This window comes from Asterias rubens, chromosome 21 (assembly GCF_902459465.1).
Source record: "Asterias rubens chromosome 21, eAstRub1.3, whole genome shotgun sequence".
Taxonomy (NCBI): domain Eukaryota; kingdom Metazoa; phylum Echinodermata; class Asteroidea; order Forcipulatida; family Asteriidae; genus Asterias; species Asterias rubens.
In genome coordinates, this window is record NC_047082.1 from 11,339,349 (window position 1) to 11,355,345 (window position 15,997).

The 15,997-nt window shown below is 39.8% G+C and overlaps 1 protein-coding gene across 1 annotated transcript in view; it reads left to right on the plus strand.

The window, feature by feature from the left end:
- The window catches only part of LOC117304489 (coiled-coil and C2 domain-containing protein 1-like), a 47,635-nt gene that overhangs the window by 17,885 nt on the left and 13,753 nt on the right, over positions 1 to 15,997 (plus strand). The window contains exons 16-25 of the mRNA XM_033788984.1: positions 388 to 461; positions 2,043 to 2,092; positions 3,206 to 3,354; positions 4,681 to 4,771; positions 5,760 to 5,891; positions 8,065 to 8,127; positions 10,144 to 10,172; positions 10,813 to 10,876; positions 11,486 to 11,612; positions 12,262 to 12,386. Coding sequence (XP_033644875.1) covers positions 388 to 461; positions 2,043 to 2,092; positions 3,206 to 3,354; positions 4,681 to 4,771; positions 5,760 to 5,891; positions 8,065 to 8,127; positions 10,144 to 10,172; positions 10,813 to 10,876; positions 11,486 to 11,612; positions 12,262 to 12,386 — 904 coding nt within the window. The remainder of the gene's footprint in view (positions 1 to 387; positions 462 to 2,042; positions 2,093 to 3,205; positions 3,355 to 4,680; positions 4,772 to 5,759; positions 5,892 to 8,064; positions 8,128 to 10,143; positions 10,173 to 10,812; positions 10,877 to 11,485; positions 11,613 to 12,261; positions 12,387 to 15,997) is intronic.

Below are 15,997 nucleotides of genomic sequence, written 5' to 3' on the forward strand. Positions count from 1 at the left end.
TGTAAGATCGGTCTGAACATCAAATCAATCATAGTTGCTTAGCAAAGTGTGATGTCACAATACAAATCACTATGGTAATACTGACAATTTATCTCCTGATGATTTTTAGTTCTTGTTGAAATGGAGTCCAATAGACTGATCCATTAGGCTCCGCCCGCGGTGCACGTGTGAGCACGAACACGTGAGCCCCTCCAATGCCATTCTGCACAACTCTGCTGCGCGTGCAGAGCATACGCGCACGCATGTCAGACTTTATTTGTCGGACTTTTGGTTGCGCATTGGGTTGTGATTGGTCAATACGTAATGGGGCGGAGCTTAATGGATCGGTCTATTTGAAACGAGAGAGGAGCATTGCATTTATGTTTTTGCTTTATTGTTTGTGTGCAGAGTTTGTCCAGATTTGACGGATACTGAAGTTGAAGTCACTGTTGTAAGAGGAACCCAATACAAACTGCCATCAGGTGAGACTTTGCCACTGACATTAAATGCAGTGGACACTATTGGTAATTGTCCAGGACCAGTCTTCTCACTTGGTGTATCTCAACATATGCATAAAAATAACAAACCTGTGAAAATTTGAGCTCAATCGGTCATCGATCTTGCGAGATAATAATGAAAGAAAAAAACGCCCTTGTCACAAGAAGTTGTGTGCGTTTAGATGGTTGATATCGAGACCTCAAGTTCTAAATCTGAGGTCTCAAAATCAAATTCGTGGAAAATTACTTCTTTCTCGAAAACTATGGCATTGTACTCATTTTAATTTTTGTTGAGGATTTACAAAATTGTGGACCTGTCGTACAAGCCAAATTTGCAAAGAGTCAGATTTATCAGTTTATGTCTTGATGAATGCCTTAGCATGATGAACTTACTATAGTTTTAATATTACACATAATGTAAAGTGAGCCAGCCTTGTAACTAAAAGTAGCAGAAACCTTAGAAGATGTGTGCGTGTGTGATATAGGGAGGTTTACATGTAGCTGCACGTTACACAAGCAAAAAGGTGAACGTGAACATCAGAAAATTGTGTGGTTTCCTAGGTGACCGCAGCACTTTTGGCTAAATTGCATGCTCATGTGTGGCGCGTCTGCATGTACAACGTACACGTACGTACATGTACCTGACATGAAAAGTGGTAACTTCACGTATGCTTAAACGTAGATTTAGAATTTGAGGTCTCGAAATCATGCATCAGAAAGCTCGCGTAACGTGCAGCGTGAACCTACATGTACCTATTGACTCCATGGTTAACATTGGTGGCATTAACATCAGCACTGTGTTTGACTCTGATAACGGTCACGGTGGTGTGCCTGATCCCATGTATGGCTTAACGTGTGAACTCCTCAGTCCAAGGTTCTAACCCCTTGAAGGCGGAAGGTGGCTATGGCCGCTAATCTATTCCGGAATGCTGTGGACTGAGTATGTGGTAAGCCGTTGAATGCAGTGTGTGGCTGGTACAGCTGTGTGGAAACAAAGGCTGCTATGCAGTCATGCGTGTAAGCCGGGCATTGAGGCCGGATAATACCGGCATTAAGGGGTTAATATATCAACACCCAAACTGTTGGACTTATTGGATTATTATAATAATAATAATAATAATAGTAAAAGTAATACCAAAACTTGTATAGCGCCCTAATCATGAAGACATGCTCTAATGCGCTGAACATGGAAATATGGACAAATTAAAGAATAAGATACGGTATGTGGTCTGCCCAATCCCATGTAAAGCTTGATGAGTTTCTTAGTGCAGTCCTCAGTCCAATAAAATCAAACATTAGGCAGTTATATTTTGATGGATTGCTTGTAGTTCTTTGGGGCTCCATGGTTATAAAGAGTGTTAACTTTAGTGCACAGTATAAATGTGAAATTAATGACAAACTAACTGGTTTGTTTTTGCAGTGGTAAATGTTTGTGGAATCCAAATTCAAATTGATGGTGTTACTTTTATTTGAACTGCCAAGTTCAGTTCAATTATGTCCATTGCTATGATTATTAATTCATCAAAAGTTCATGTTTTACTTGTTCTTTCTTTCATTTCTTGATAGGAGAGAAGGATTTGGACACCTTTGTCAAGTATGAGTTTCCATACCCAAGTGTAAGTCACAATCGCAGAAATTAGTGTAAATTATTATTGTTATGAATGGCGCTATACGATTATCCTATAGCATGATTCGGGGAATATTGACCAGATAGCTGGGTCGCACATCTGAAGCCTGGGGGTTGAGAGGAGCTCAAATGAGGCACACAGCACACAGGATGGTTTCAGGAATACGACTGGCGTGGCCAGGGCTTGCATTGTGCCTGGTGCACGCCCCGGTCACCCCTGACTGGTTTATTGCCTAACCTCATCATGTGGTGCTATCGCACATGACAACAATACTACTACTAATTATGATGAAGACTTGTAATGCGGACATATCCACCCTGCTGGGTGTTCAAGGCGCAGTAAACAAAAACATAACTAAAGAAAAGAAAAACAGACACAACAAAATTAGTACTTGAAAACCTGTGACATAAGATAAGTTTTGAGAAGAGATTTGAATTTTGTGGTACAAAGACAAGTTCTAAGATTAAGTGGTAGAGAGTTCCAGATGCGTGGCGCAGCGGAAGAAAAAGACCTGTCTCCCCAGGAGTGTCGAGACTTGGGTTCAATATCATCAACCGTGAATTTTAATGACAGTATGCCAACTATATTTGAATTTATGAAGTTTGAGTGATAGATTTATAATCTTTGCCAGATATGATAAAATGCTGTTATAATGCACCAACACTGTACACAGTCAACCCTCCTACTGCTTGATCGATAGCTAGACATTTTCACATGATGCCCAGGGCTCGAAATGATCGCTGGTCCACAGAGGCCTGTGATTTTAGCGTCAAACCAGTTAAATCACTAGCGGTGCTCTCGCAAGATCACTGCTCTCGCGCAAACTGCTGGTTGGCGACTCCCCATTAAATGGGACCGTAGTTGTGAGAGCAGTAGTCTCGCGGGGGCAGCAGTCTCGCGAGAATACCGCGGGAATTGCGGGGAGATTCGGAGTAGAGTCGGAACGCTATCCCCGCTACAGACATTGAATGACTTGTCCACAAGTTTATGACGTCGGGAGCTTAAACGAAGGGCTCACAGGTAAAACAAAACTCTCATCGGCATACAAGTACAGTTTCTGTAAATGAAACTAAGTTCTTCAATGATTTTTTCTGTTTTCAGGATGAGCCACAATGCGAGAAGACGGGATGGGGGAAGGGGTTTGAAACTGTAGAGTATAACGATGCTTGCAAACTGCAAATCCAACGGAATAGAACATTCTCATCTTGTGTTAAGAGGAGATCCGTCAAATTTGAAGTATATTATGGAAGGTAAAGATTTAATGATGTGTGAAAGTTGAACTACATGTATGTGTGTTCTTCATTTCTAAAAAGTCACAATAGGCCATTAGCATTGTAGATTTGAATATTGTCTAACAATGACTTGCTTGATCACAAGTTACCAGTATACAATTGTTGCACGCTGTGACCGGGTCCATGGCGTTTTGTACACTCGAGGGGGGAAATGGCACCCGAGGCGAAGGCGAGGGTGCCATTTACCCTCGAGAGTGTACAAAACCCATGGACCCCACGCACAGCGTGCAAATAAGCAAACGAACAAGAAACAACTCCCTCGAACCCGCGGTTGTTTCGTACACAGCGCTGGAAATCGACCAACGCCGGGAACGATCAAGGTGATGTACACCGGTGTACATCACTTTTCATGTTACCCGGCCCGTCGAGCCATGTACATGTAACATGCATTTTTGTTGCACATGATTGGTTCTCGACCAATCAAACTTCACAGTTTGTTACCAAGGTATAACAATTAAATTTGAATTCCTCAGACTATGGAGACAGTTGCTGTGTCACACGATTAGGGGCAAGCTTTGGGTAGTTAGTACGTAAGAGACGGTGAACACCCATGCACGATTCTGAATGGATGTGTATGGAACAATGGTACCAGGGTCTGCTCATCTGGAGGTTGCTATACAAAAGCTTGCCCCGAATCATTTGACATAGCAACTGTCTCTATAGTCTAAGGATTTCAAATGTTAGCAGTGCATTGTGACTTATCAAGTCATTGTACCGGATATTATACAAAGCTAACTCGCAAAAGGCTCATTGAAAAAAATCACTTTTCAATAAGAAACAGGTCATGGTTGTCTACTGTTTAACTAATTTGAAAATTTTGGCATATTGTGTATTTGTGTATGAATGTGTTGTCGTCATTAAAAAGACAAAAATGGAAAATGTGCATGACTATAATCGATTAAAGGTCTAGAACAGCACAGAAGAAAGTTTTTAAAACACCCCCCCCCCCAAAGCATCGTGATCTGTAACACGAACAGCTTACTGTAGAGAAAGTGATAAAAAGACACTTTTAGAAAGTAAAACTCCAGATCAAAAAGCATTACACTCTCACTGCTTAGTGGCAAACCCCCCCCCCTCCACCCACCCCCTTCGGCCTCATGATGAGAACAACAAATATTGCCCGGTAATATAATTTTTTTTCTGTGTGTATTTTAATAATAATAATCATACTGTGACATACATGTACTAAAGACACCCTTAAAAGTGTGTCTTTAGGATGTCACAGTATGATTATTATTATTATTATTATTATTATTTTTTTTTTACAAATATTTCTTTGTGCAGAGGATTTTTGCGCAGTGACAAACTCTTAGCTCAAGCGAGTCTGAAGTTAGCTGATCTAGAAACCAAATGTGAGATCCATGAGAGTTTACCAGTGAGTATCAATAAGTCTCAAACCTTTTATCATGCTTGTGTTTGTCATGAAGTCGGCAGGGCCAAATTTCATTAAGCTGTTTAGCAGTGAATACTGCTTAGCAGCTTTCTTTGCTAGGCGAAAAATGAGTGGGGGTACCAGTCGTAGCAATGTTAACTTTATGGCATGTCTCTGCTAAGCAAGATTTTTCTGCTAAGCAATATTTTTCTGCTAAGCAATATTTTTCTGCTAAGCAAGATTTATTTGCTTAGCAAGTTTTGTGCTTACTGTGTTAATGAAATTGGACCCTGGTTAACACCAAAAGTTGTGACTCCTTCAGTCCTTTTCACATGACACCACTTTTAACATGGTTGTGAAATTTGACACATTGGACTTTGTGTGAAAGGACAACAGCCTTTGGACTGTCCTTGCTCGGTCCCCAGTGAGTTCTAGCTGAGTGAGTTTGAGCAGAGAGTAAGGACAGTGAGTTTGAGTACCATCAAAACGATACCCGAGTAGCACTCGTGCATAAAGTACAAGTATTACAACACTAAGGTTCACTTTGCTGCTTCAAACCTAAATCTATTGTATTTCTGCCCATGCAATATTTAAAGGCACTGGACACATTTGGTAATATTGTCAAAGCCCAGTATATGTATCCCAACATATGCATGAAATAACAAACCTGCGATTTTTTTTTTTCAATTGGTCATCGAAGATGCAAGAGAATAATGACAGACAAAACACACTTGTTGCACAACTTTGTATGCTTTCAGATGCCTAATAGAAGGCTTCAGCTGAAGTCTTTTATTATTTGAGTGAGAAATTAACCTCTTTCTCAAAAACTATATGTTACTTCAGACGGAGACGCTTCTTACAACAGCTCTCCATTGCTCTTAACCAAGTAAGTTTTTATGCTAACAACTATTTTGAGTAATTACCAATAGGGTCCAGTGCCTTTAAAACTACTCTGGAAAAAACCTCACCAAGACTAAATCTTCCTTGGCAGTTACTGGAGGGTCGGAAAGCCACAGGGGGAAAACTAGAGGTCAAAGTTCGGATACATCATCCCCTAAGTGGCGTGAAGGAAGATCAAACTAAAGAGAAGTGGCTGGTGATTAACAGTGCACACAAAAAACGGGTGAGTAAGCTGAGACGTCTTACCCTTTCATGCATCATTGATTTCTTCTTCTTCTTCCTTATAAAGTGCAGCCTTCAAATGGTTGAAGATGTACGCACTGCGTGTGAGCGCATGTGTTGATATAGGCAACAGGAATTTGTGTCGGGTGCAGATAGAATTATGTACAGGTGCGAGTAAAAAGCTGGAGATGAGGTTTACTTCATTTTAGTGGTAAATTGATCATTATGGCATGTATGGACATATTAGTTATCTTCTCTTTTTTTGTGTGCAAATGGCGACCTCTTAAAATCCAGGTTACAATAGCACACTCATGAGTCCTCTTTCCCATTCTGAAGACTGTGTGGGTGGTGGTGGGATATGTATTTTTTATTTTATAAATTATTTTTTAGTGGTAAATTGATCATATGGCATGTATGGACATATAAGTTATCTTCTCTTTTTTTGTGCAAATGGCGATCTCTTAAAATCCAGGTTACAATAGCACACTCATGAGTCCTCTTTCCCATTCTGAAGACTGTGTGGGTGGTGGTGGGATATGTATTTTTCATTTTATAAATTATTTTTTAGTGGTAAATTGATCATATGGCATGTATGGACACATTAATGGTCTTCTCTTTTTTTGTGCAAATGGCGACGTCTTAAAGGGTGTATGTAACTTTTGTAGGACAAAAAACACACAATGTCCACAGATTTACACTAAACTTACACAGTTTGAAGATAATGATAGTAGAATAATAATAATAATAATAATAACCGTATTTATAACGCGCCTTTTGCCAAAGGATACAAAGCGCCAGGTATTATTACTGCAAGGAGTGGGGGTGATTTTTGAGATAATATAAGACCTAATCCTTAAGCACAATGTAATGGTTTACAAGGTGCTGTGGCGCAATATGCTGCCAATCCAGCCAGGAACACCGGGGCGAACCCCTTCTCTTTTCGACAAGTGCACTGGGTTCTTTTACATGCGTTTAAACAACACATGGGACCAACGGCTTTACGTCCCATCCGAAGGACGAAGCAATGGTAATGTGTCTTGCTTAAGGACACAGGTGTCACGGCTGGGGATTCGAACCCACACTCTGCTGATCAGAAACACCAGAGTTTGAATTCGGTGCTCTTAACCGCTCGGCCACGAAAGCTTCCCTGATAATATTACGTGCTGAGGTGCTGTAGTTTTTGGGATGTGAGTAAAACAATGTCATGAAAATAGTTTTCGTCTCATGAGACGAAAATGATTTTAATCATTTACAAATGTATTTTCATGACATTGTTTTACTCATTTCTCAAAAACTACAGCACCTCAGTAAGTAATATTTGAAGGGAAGCTTTCCACTATCATTATCTTCAAACCCTGTAAGTTTAATGTAAATCTATGGACATTTTGAAAAGGTACCCAAATCCTTTAATTGCAAATGGCGACCTCTTAAAATCCAGTTTACAATAGCACACTCAAGAGTCCTCTTTCCCATTCTGAAGACTGTGTGGGTGGTGGTGGGGTATATGTATTTTTCATTTTATAAATTATTTTTCTGAAGAGTAAGCCCGGTTGCTTGTTAACGGCCGGCGCCAGAAAGAGTTAAAATTAGTCATCACACAACTGCAAGTGGAATACAGAAAAAATGAAGCGCTTTTCTCATCTCATATCCAGTTAGTCTTTAATCAAGGCGCACGCGGCAGCGGCACCCCCAGATATCAAGCACGAAAAAAGACCAGCGCGAGCTGCGAAGCCACGAAGTGCCTTTAGCAACTTCTTAATCTCATTAGTTATTCATTTAACTTCTGTGTGTTGCCCTCAGCACGTGACATTTTAGTGCACCAAATGGGGCGTGCACGCAGCATGTGATCTATGGTATTGCGTCTTCTCATTGGCCAACAACTCATCACGCTCATGCATTATGCATTACATTTCTCTCACCAAAATGGGTGGCAAAAAGTAAAGAAAACATAAGGCACCAAAACGAGTTGCTGAAGGTGCTTCGTGGCTCAGCCGTTTCCGCTGGTATTTTTTCGTGCGTGATATCTGGGGGTGCCGCGTGTGCCTTGACTTAAGGCTAATATCCAATGAGGCTGTAATCCATTTGTGTCCTTGAGCAAAGCATTCGATTCATTGCTTCTCTCCACCCAGTAGTAGAAATTCAGAATTTTACACTTTATTTATGTTTCCACTTAGATTCCTGCGTCAAATCCAAGTTCCCTTCATGTACATGTATCACCAAAGCAGCCATCTCAACAGGTAAGGTAGAAATCGTTTTGGAAATCATGGCTTTGGCTCTGGTTTGGCTTTGGCTTTGGCTTTCAGCTTCAACCATGTGCCTGTTTGGAAGCCCTGTATCGAAATGCATGTTTTTATAATTTTGTTTTAAAGGAACACGTTGCCTTGGATCGGACGAGTTGGTCTATAAAAAGCGTTTGAAACCTTTTTTTATGAAATGCATGGTTGGAAAGATGTTTTAAAAGTAGAGTATAATGATCCGCACAAGTATCACTCAAAATTGCACGGTTTTCCTTTTACGTCGCGAACTAAGACGGTCGGCCATTTATGGGAGTCAAAAATTTGACGCCCATAAATGGCCGACCGTGTTAGTCGACGAGGTAAAAAGAAAACCACGCAATTTCGAGGCATATTTTTGTAGATCATTGTATTCTACTTTTACAGCATCTTTCTACCCATTTGCTTTTTATAACAAACGGTTCCAGAACGCTTTTCAAAGACCAACTCGACCGATCCAAGGCAACATGTTCCATTAACTCTCGAACCAATGTGTGTTAAAATGTTTCTGTTCAGGATTTGCTATTGTTTGATGTTCTTTCTTGGCATTTTAAACATTTTTTCCGTCATTTGTATTATTTACCTTCAATTGTTCCAAAAAAGTTTTGGCTTTGGCTTTCAGCTTCAACCATGTGCCTGTTTGGAAGCCCTGTATCGAAATGCATGTTTTTATAATTTTGTTTTTTACTCTCGAACCGATGTGTGTTAAAATGTTTCTGTTCAGGATTTGCTATTGTTTGATTTTCTTTGTTGGCATTTTAAACATTTTTCCGTCAGTTGTATTATTTACCTTCAATTGTTCCAAAAAAGTGTATTTTTCTATGAATACACCGAGTATAATATTCTTCCTACCTATTTCTGATTATTTCTTAGTTATGTCAGTATTTCTTATTATTGTGACTTCTTAAACTTGTTGCTATTATCAATTTGTTACAACTATTTTTTAACTCGTTCACCTTTTAGCTAACTGTGTAAATTTGTATATAGGATTTGAGGCATTGCATGGTGAGGTATCAATGTATATTTATTTGGTTTGCGGTAACACCATGTGTGTATCTACTTGCCATGTAGAGTTTGTTCTTAGAGAACCGTCTTGCTACACTCTACTGCCGCGGAGTAGATAATCGGAGGTTCGGGAGACTTCTCAATTCTGAAAAGAACTGTCCTGCTTTTTAACTATTACCAGGGCAGATGGTATAGAAAATAGACTAGACTACTGCTTATAGGATCGTAATTAACTGTACTGCCTTGGATTCAGTTCTGAATTGGTCTCAATGTTTCGACTAGCTTGTTCTAGTTATCGTCAGAAGACTGTGTAAATTTGGCTGGTCCAGATGTAATCATGTAACTCTCTTTGTTTTTAACTTCTTTTTAAATCCATTTGTTCCATTCCAGTACATTGAGGCGGAGCTGAATTTTTTAAAATTTTTTTTATGCAAGTCGCCAGACACACAAGGCCTGAATGCCACTTCAAGGTGTGGGCTACAATTATTTTTTCCAGAGGCAATTGCCACCTACATGTACTCCTAGGGCTGAAACAGGGTTACCCCTTTTACAGTCCATACGAATGTAGGCTTGGGTATCTTCAATTCGAAGCCTAGCCGGTAGAGCAGAAAGAACTACCTCCCCAATTTTATGTAGTAAGTGTCACAACCGGGATCCGAACCATCACCCTGCTGATCAAACACCAGTGCTTGAATCCGGTGCTCTTAACCGCTCGGCCATGACACTGACAAATGCAACTGCTTGTGTTTTGTCATGTTTTCTTTATTATTATTATTATTATTGAATAGCTTGATAAGTCTATTACAGCCTACGCCATATTATTTCTTGGTTATCCTTTGTACTGAATAGAGTTTCCTACTTTCTCCCAAAATATCACGCCTGATTCAATAGGCTTATTGGACAACTTTGGAAAGTTTATTATTCTGTTGTTTCTATTTATTTTTTTACAAGTGTTTACTTATTTCTCTGTCTCAGGGAGCGTCTACCTCAACGTCGCCCAAAAAGTAAGTGTGCAAAAATGCTCAATAATACTGTGTTCTCGTGGGGATCAATAATTGGGCATTCACAGTGTGAGGAGCTGGGCCCAATTTCACGGCTCTGCTTACCGCCGAATTCTGCGCTTACGATCACGATTCCCGCTTACATGCAAGCGCGAGTTTCTGCGCTAGCCTTGTAAGGGTAGAATGCCTAGTAACATGGAGTATGCTACGCAGAAGCCAAAATTCACCGCTAGCCCGTAAAATACGCTTGCCGTAAGCACAGAATTCCCTGCTTCCGTAAGCGCCGATTCTATGCTTACGGTAAGCAGAGCCATGAAATTTGGCCCTGGCCTTTACTGCGTGGTAGTAAAGACCGGGTCGGTGACTGGCTGCTGTTTACGGACCAAGACAAAGGGGAGGTCCATTAACATGCCATCAACCAACTTTGGACATTAGTGTTTGTCGTTGAAGCACTACTCTTGTTTTGTCAAATTCTTTTTACGTGTAAATATTTTCTTTGTTAACAATCCACAATCAATTGTATTCAAGCTCATAAATTAAGTGAGATGGTTTGCAGGAGACATGCACCAATATTTAGAAACCCCCCCCTCCCTTGCAGCACATTTTTGTTTATTGAGTATTAATTTGTTCTTTTATTTTGAAGGAGTGTATCTCAGGCTGAAAGTTTAGCTGTCCTAAGCTGGGAGTCGACTCAACTGAAGAAAAAGGTACACTTTGAGCGGTTGAAATGCTAAACAAAGGCCTCCTGTCTTAAAGACATTGGCCAAATTGGTAATTGCCAAAGACCAGTCTTCTCACTTGGTGTATCTCAACATATGCACAAAATAACAAAGTTTGAACTCAATTGGTCGTTGAAGTTGCGAGACAATAATGGAAGAAAAAACACCCTTGTCATACGAAGTTGTGTGCTTTCAGATGCGTGATTTTGAGACCCCAAAATCTTACTCTGAGGTCTCGAAATCAAATTCAAGTAGTTTAGTGGAAATTACTTCTTTCTCGAAAACTACGTTACTTCAGAGGGAGCCGTTTCTCACAATTCTTCATGCTATCAACAGCTCTCCATTGAGCCTTAACAACAATTGAGTTTTTATGCTAAGTATGTTTTTGAGTATTTACCTATAGTGTCCTGCGCCTTTAAGTGATATGTTTATTGACTTGTTGTTTTTTTAAGATAATTATTAATGCTGCAGAACCTAATAAGGTTTTTAACAAGCTACTGCAAGATCTAACGGCCGTTGTTTCTAGTAGTTTTGACACCCAGTGCGTCATATTTCTTAACTATTCAAGTTCAGTTTGTGTAATCTTTCCTTTTGTAGATTGCTGAGTTGCAAGCCCAGAGGAGACCCGTCCCGAATGAATTAGTCGCACAACAAAAAGCCTCCTTACAGAAGATTCACAAGTTGCAGACATTCTTGAAGGAGGGAGGCCGACAAGCAAAACAAGGTACAGCTTATATAATAGATGTTAAATTTGCATCGGGGATAAAGAATATTAATTTTGGTTTTTACCCATACACCGATGTGTGTTAGCACTGTATACTCAGTACTTTCCACGAGTCCTGTGAACAAATATCACAGGCATATTACTCGGGTGGGATTCGAACCCACGACCCTTGCAATTCTAAGGTACACCTTCAAAGTCTCCATTGTAATAGAAAACTCTAGAGCTCTTGGTAAACAGAATTATTTATAAATGATGGTATAAATAGTAATTGCGCCTAAAAAAGAAACATTCAGTTTGTAAGAAAAACATTTACTTGTGGATTTTGATTTATTTATTCAAACTTAAACACATTTTTTCACTTAATGACCTTAAAGGAGTGAAATTGCAATTAACATACTCGTATTTCTTTCTAAGCTATGTAAATTATATTCGTTTTTGTTACTCTCTCTGTTTTTTGTTTGGTTTTTATGCGCCTTGGAATCAGATTAGTCTTAGATAGATGGCGCTTTATGAGTTTTATTTATTATTATTTATTATTATAACTACCTTATTGCACTAGAAAGCCGACTATTTGCTGTAACCGGAAGCCTACATGAAAACGTTCTGTTTATTGATTGATTTATGTTATTTCCATCGGATCTGCTCTCAGCATATGTCTCTAGACTTCAGGCTTCCCTTCCTACCTACACGGCCCAAGCTAAGCAAACTTTGTTAGCAGGAAACAAAGACAAAGCTGGAGTCCTTATGGCTAAGAAGAAACTGGTTGAGACTGAGGTAAGATTGTAACAAATAAAAGTCGGGGGGGGGGGGGGGTCGTGGCCGAGAGCAAGGAAGCTCTGGTGTTTCTGTTCAGCAGGGTGTGGGTTCGAGTCCTGGTCATGAGACTTGTGTCTCTGAGCGAGACACTTCAGGGGTAAATGGGTACCTGTGAGGGCAGAGTTTGTTCTTGTGATTGATTTAGCTGAGTAGCGCATGTATTTGTTGGACAGGCTGTTTTACTCCCCAGGGAGCTGAGATGGTTTAAGGAATGAATTAAGGCCCAGTGACCAGGGGTAATAATGTTGGAAGCGCTTTGAGGACACCCTTTGGGTGTGTAAAGCGCTATATAAAAATCAATTATTATTATTATTTATATTATGAAAACAATGTGTTCTGTACTACCGGTGGGCAATTCCACGGTTACTCATGTTACATTTTTGATGTAGTTTTTGAGATTCCTTAGGCTGTAATAATAACAACCACACACTGAAAAGGCTCAATTGTTATCGCCACATAGAAGTTAGAGTAGACCTATATGTAGACCTACATCATGAGATCTCGACAAAATGTATAATATACAAGACACACAGAAATTTGTTGTTACATTCATTGACTTTTTCGAATTGTGAGTTACTGATTGTGTGTGTCTTGGTTGAATAAGAAAACATTATACAGTTGTTGCATACTGTGAAGGGGTCCATGGTGTTTTGTACACCCGAGGGTGACACTTTCCCCCCCTGAGGGTGTACAAGACCCATGGACCCCCAATCACACCGTGCAACAATTGTTTTGTTATGCCATGGTTACATGATTATTCCTCTTCTAAAAGTTCTGTTGACATCTTCAAACATTATAACGATGGAGTATGCATAGTTTAATAAGCAGACGAACAGTAATAGTTGTTCAAATAAGAAACCATTCTTCGCTGTTCCCTCGAACCCGCGGCCGTTTCGTACTAAGCGCTGGAAATCGACCAATGGTGGGAACGATCAAGGTAATGTACACCGGTTAACATCACTCATGTTACCCGCCGCGCTGTGCAGCCATGGTACATGCGTGGTTGTTGATCGCATATGATTAGTACTCAACCAATCAAACTTCACGATTTGTCACCCAGGTATAACAATTTCAATTGGTATTTTGAGCGAATGGAACTTTAAGTACGTGATGGTCCCTACAAGTATGGTACATTTGGTCAGTGACAGCATGGTGATCTAAGGTTGTGCAGTGCTTGCTTAAACTCCCTGTTCCTCCAGTAGTAGATGATGCAATTCAACCAACTGTTGCTGCTGTATAGAGTAGTGGCAATTACATGAACACTTAAGGATACTTTGAAATCTTGCGACGCCAATGATGATGTGATAATTCCAGGTATCCAGCAGAGGCAAGCAGTGCCTGTTATAATGATGACAGTGGTAGCAGACTTTGTACTGATTGGCCCTGGAATATTCTGTCTGCCTTCAATGTTACCGAGGATATTCTGAGCGGCGATGAGTCGTGCTTGACGTCGAGCAACTTTCAGAATGTACGCATACAGAATCAGGATTGTGCCAAGTGATACTCCAGCAATTGAAGAGGTAAAAAACTGAATCAGATGATGCCACGCACAAAGAATTGCATGTTTTTCCTTCACCATTTCATACTGTGAACTTGGAAGGCAATACAAGGCAGAGTAGAGTATTATGGGCAAACTCCATACCAGTGTGATCATGACCTTTGACCTTTTTAGTGTTATCAGCCTCGGATAATGCAGTGGGTAGGCGATGGCTAAGAATCGATCAATTGTCAACAAAACCATTGATAGCGCATTTATTGTGATCAATGCTGTCTCTAAATATGGTGAGATCTGACAGAAAGAACCACTTACTATCCATGAAGTGAATATGAAATAATACAAACTAGGAGTTCCTAAGATAATCCCGGCGCAGAGATCAGACAGTGTGAGGGACATCATGAACAGTTTAGTTGTTTCTTGGATGCCTCTGACATGACGTAAAACCATGAGGCATACTGGATTCAGAACCAATGTCAGAGCTATTGTAAGGAACAAAAGAACAAATGTAAAGATGCAGAATGCGTCTTCACAATCTGTGAAAACTGCCTCTTGGTTTTGAGTAAATGATGATAAGTTTGATCCGTTTCCATCCATGATGTCACAGGAGAGATGTGTCCAAAATCACTTTCTTAGAACTCCGCAGAATTCTTGGTACAAATTGATGTATTCTTGGGTGCCGCCGTTGAGCAGTAAAAAGCCAATTAGCTCACCATGTTTTTATGTATAGAAACGCAGTCAGAAGTCATGTAAGAATTAGTAGCGCATGTAAAAATGCAGAATGTGTTTTGTACAATCAGTGAACAATCCCGACGGGTAGGATGTAAACTCTGGCAAATAGTAACTGCTCCATCCGTGATGTCACAAAAGAAATGTCTCCTGTATCTTTATCCCAGATGTCTTGGAATTAAACTCAAGAGTTTCTCAGTAAATCCTGGTGTAATAGAAAGCAGCAATTCATGAGCAGCTTAGTTTTCATTTGTTTCTTGGATATCGCATACGCAGTGAGGAACCAATATTTACCAGTAAGAACAATAAGAAGAATCCATGTACTGCAAACAACTGTAGTGGTACAAGTCTTGAAACTTTGTGTCCAATGCTTCAGTTGTCAGGTAAATAAATCTTTGAGTCTCTTACATGTAGCTGTGTCTATATTATTTGTGTTTCTGCATTCAACAAATCAAGTTGCCTCAACGGTCTGAAATAAAAAACCTTTGAAGTCAGCAAATTTCTAGCGCAGCAAATTAAATTTAATAGCAGCATCAAGGTGACAGTAATTGTCAAATAGAAAGTGCAGTCAGGAAATAAAGCGGTCAATTGTTGTCAAGACATAATTATGGCTTTTTGTAAGTGCTTTTTTCCCGTCGGATGGAACTATTGATGGATAAAACTGAAATGTAAATCTTCACCAACAAAAAAAGAAAACACACCGCCTTGATTATTACTCAATGGCAAGTGTTTATCAGCCTTGTAGCCCATTTTAAAACAATTACTGGCACAGTTGACTTGTTAATGCTAGTTGAATATTTGTTAATAAGTGGCCAATGGCTGATTAAACAGTTATTGGGTACGACCGCCAAAACACACTCAAAGTTGGTGCTTGGGATAATCTGGTCAAACATGTTTTTTTCTTCTTCTTTTCTCTGACGAGCTCTCTTTTCGCAAAGTAACTCAAAATTAAAACATGCTAGAACAATTACATAGTCAGGTATTGAAGTGTAGAACACATACTGTGAAAGAGGGGTCACAACCTCTTGAAACTTTTTCTAATATTCTACTGTTTCAAACGAAAAGATGCTAACCACAATAAAATTAAAGAAAACAAATAGCGAGAAACAAAAGTTTTATCTTTTCAGCAAAATTACAAAATGGTACAGTGGCTAGAGGATTTCATCACTCATGCTAGATTTAGTGTTGTCTTGTCTTCTGCAGTCAGTGACAGCATGGTGATCTAAGGTTGTGCAGTGCTTGCTTAAACTCCCTGTTCCTCCAGTAGTAGATGATGCAATTCAACCAACAGTTACTGCAGTATAGAGTAAGAGCAATTACATGAACACTTGCGGATACTTTGAAA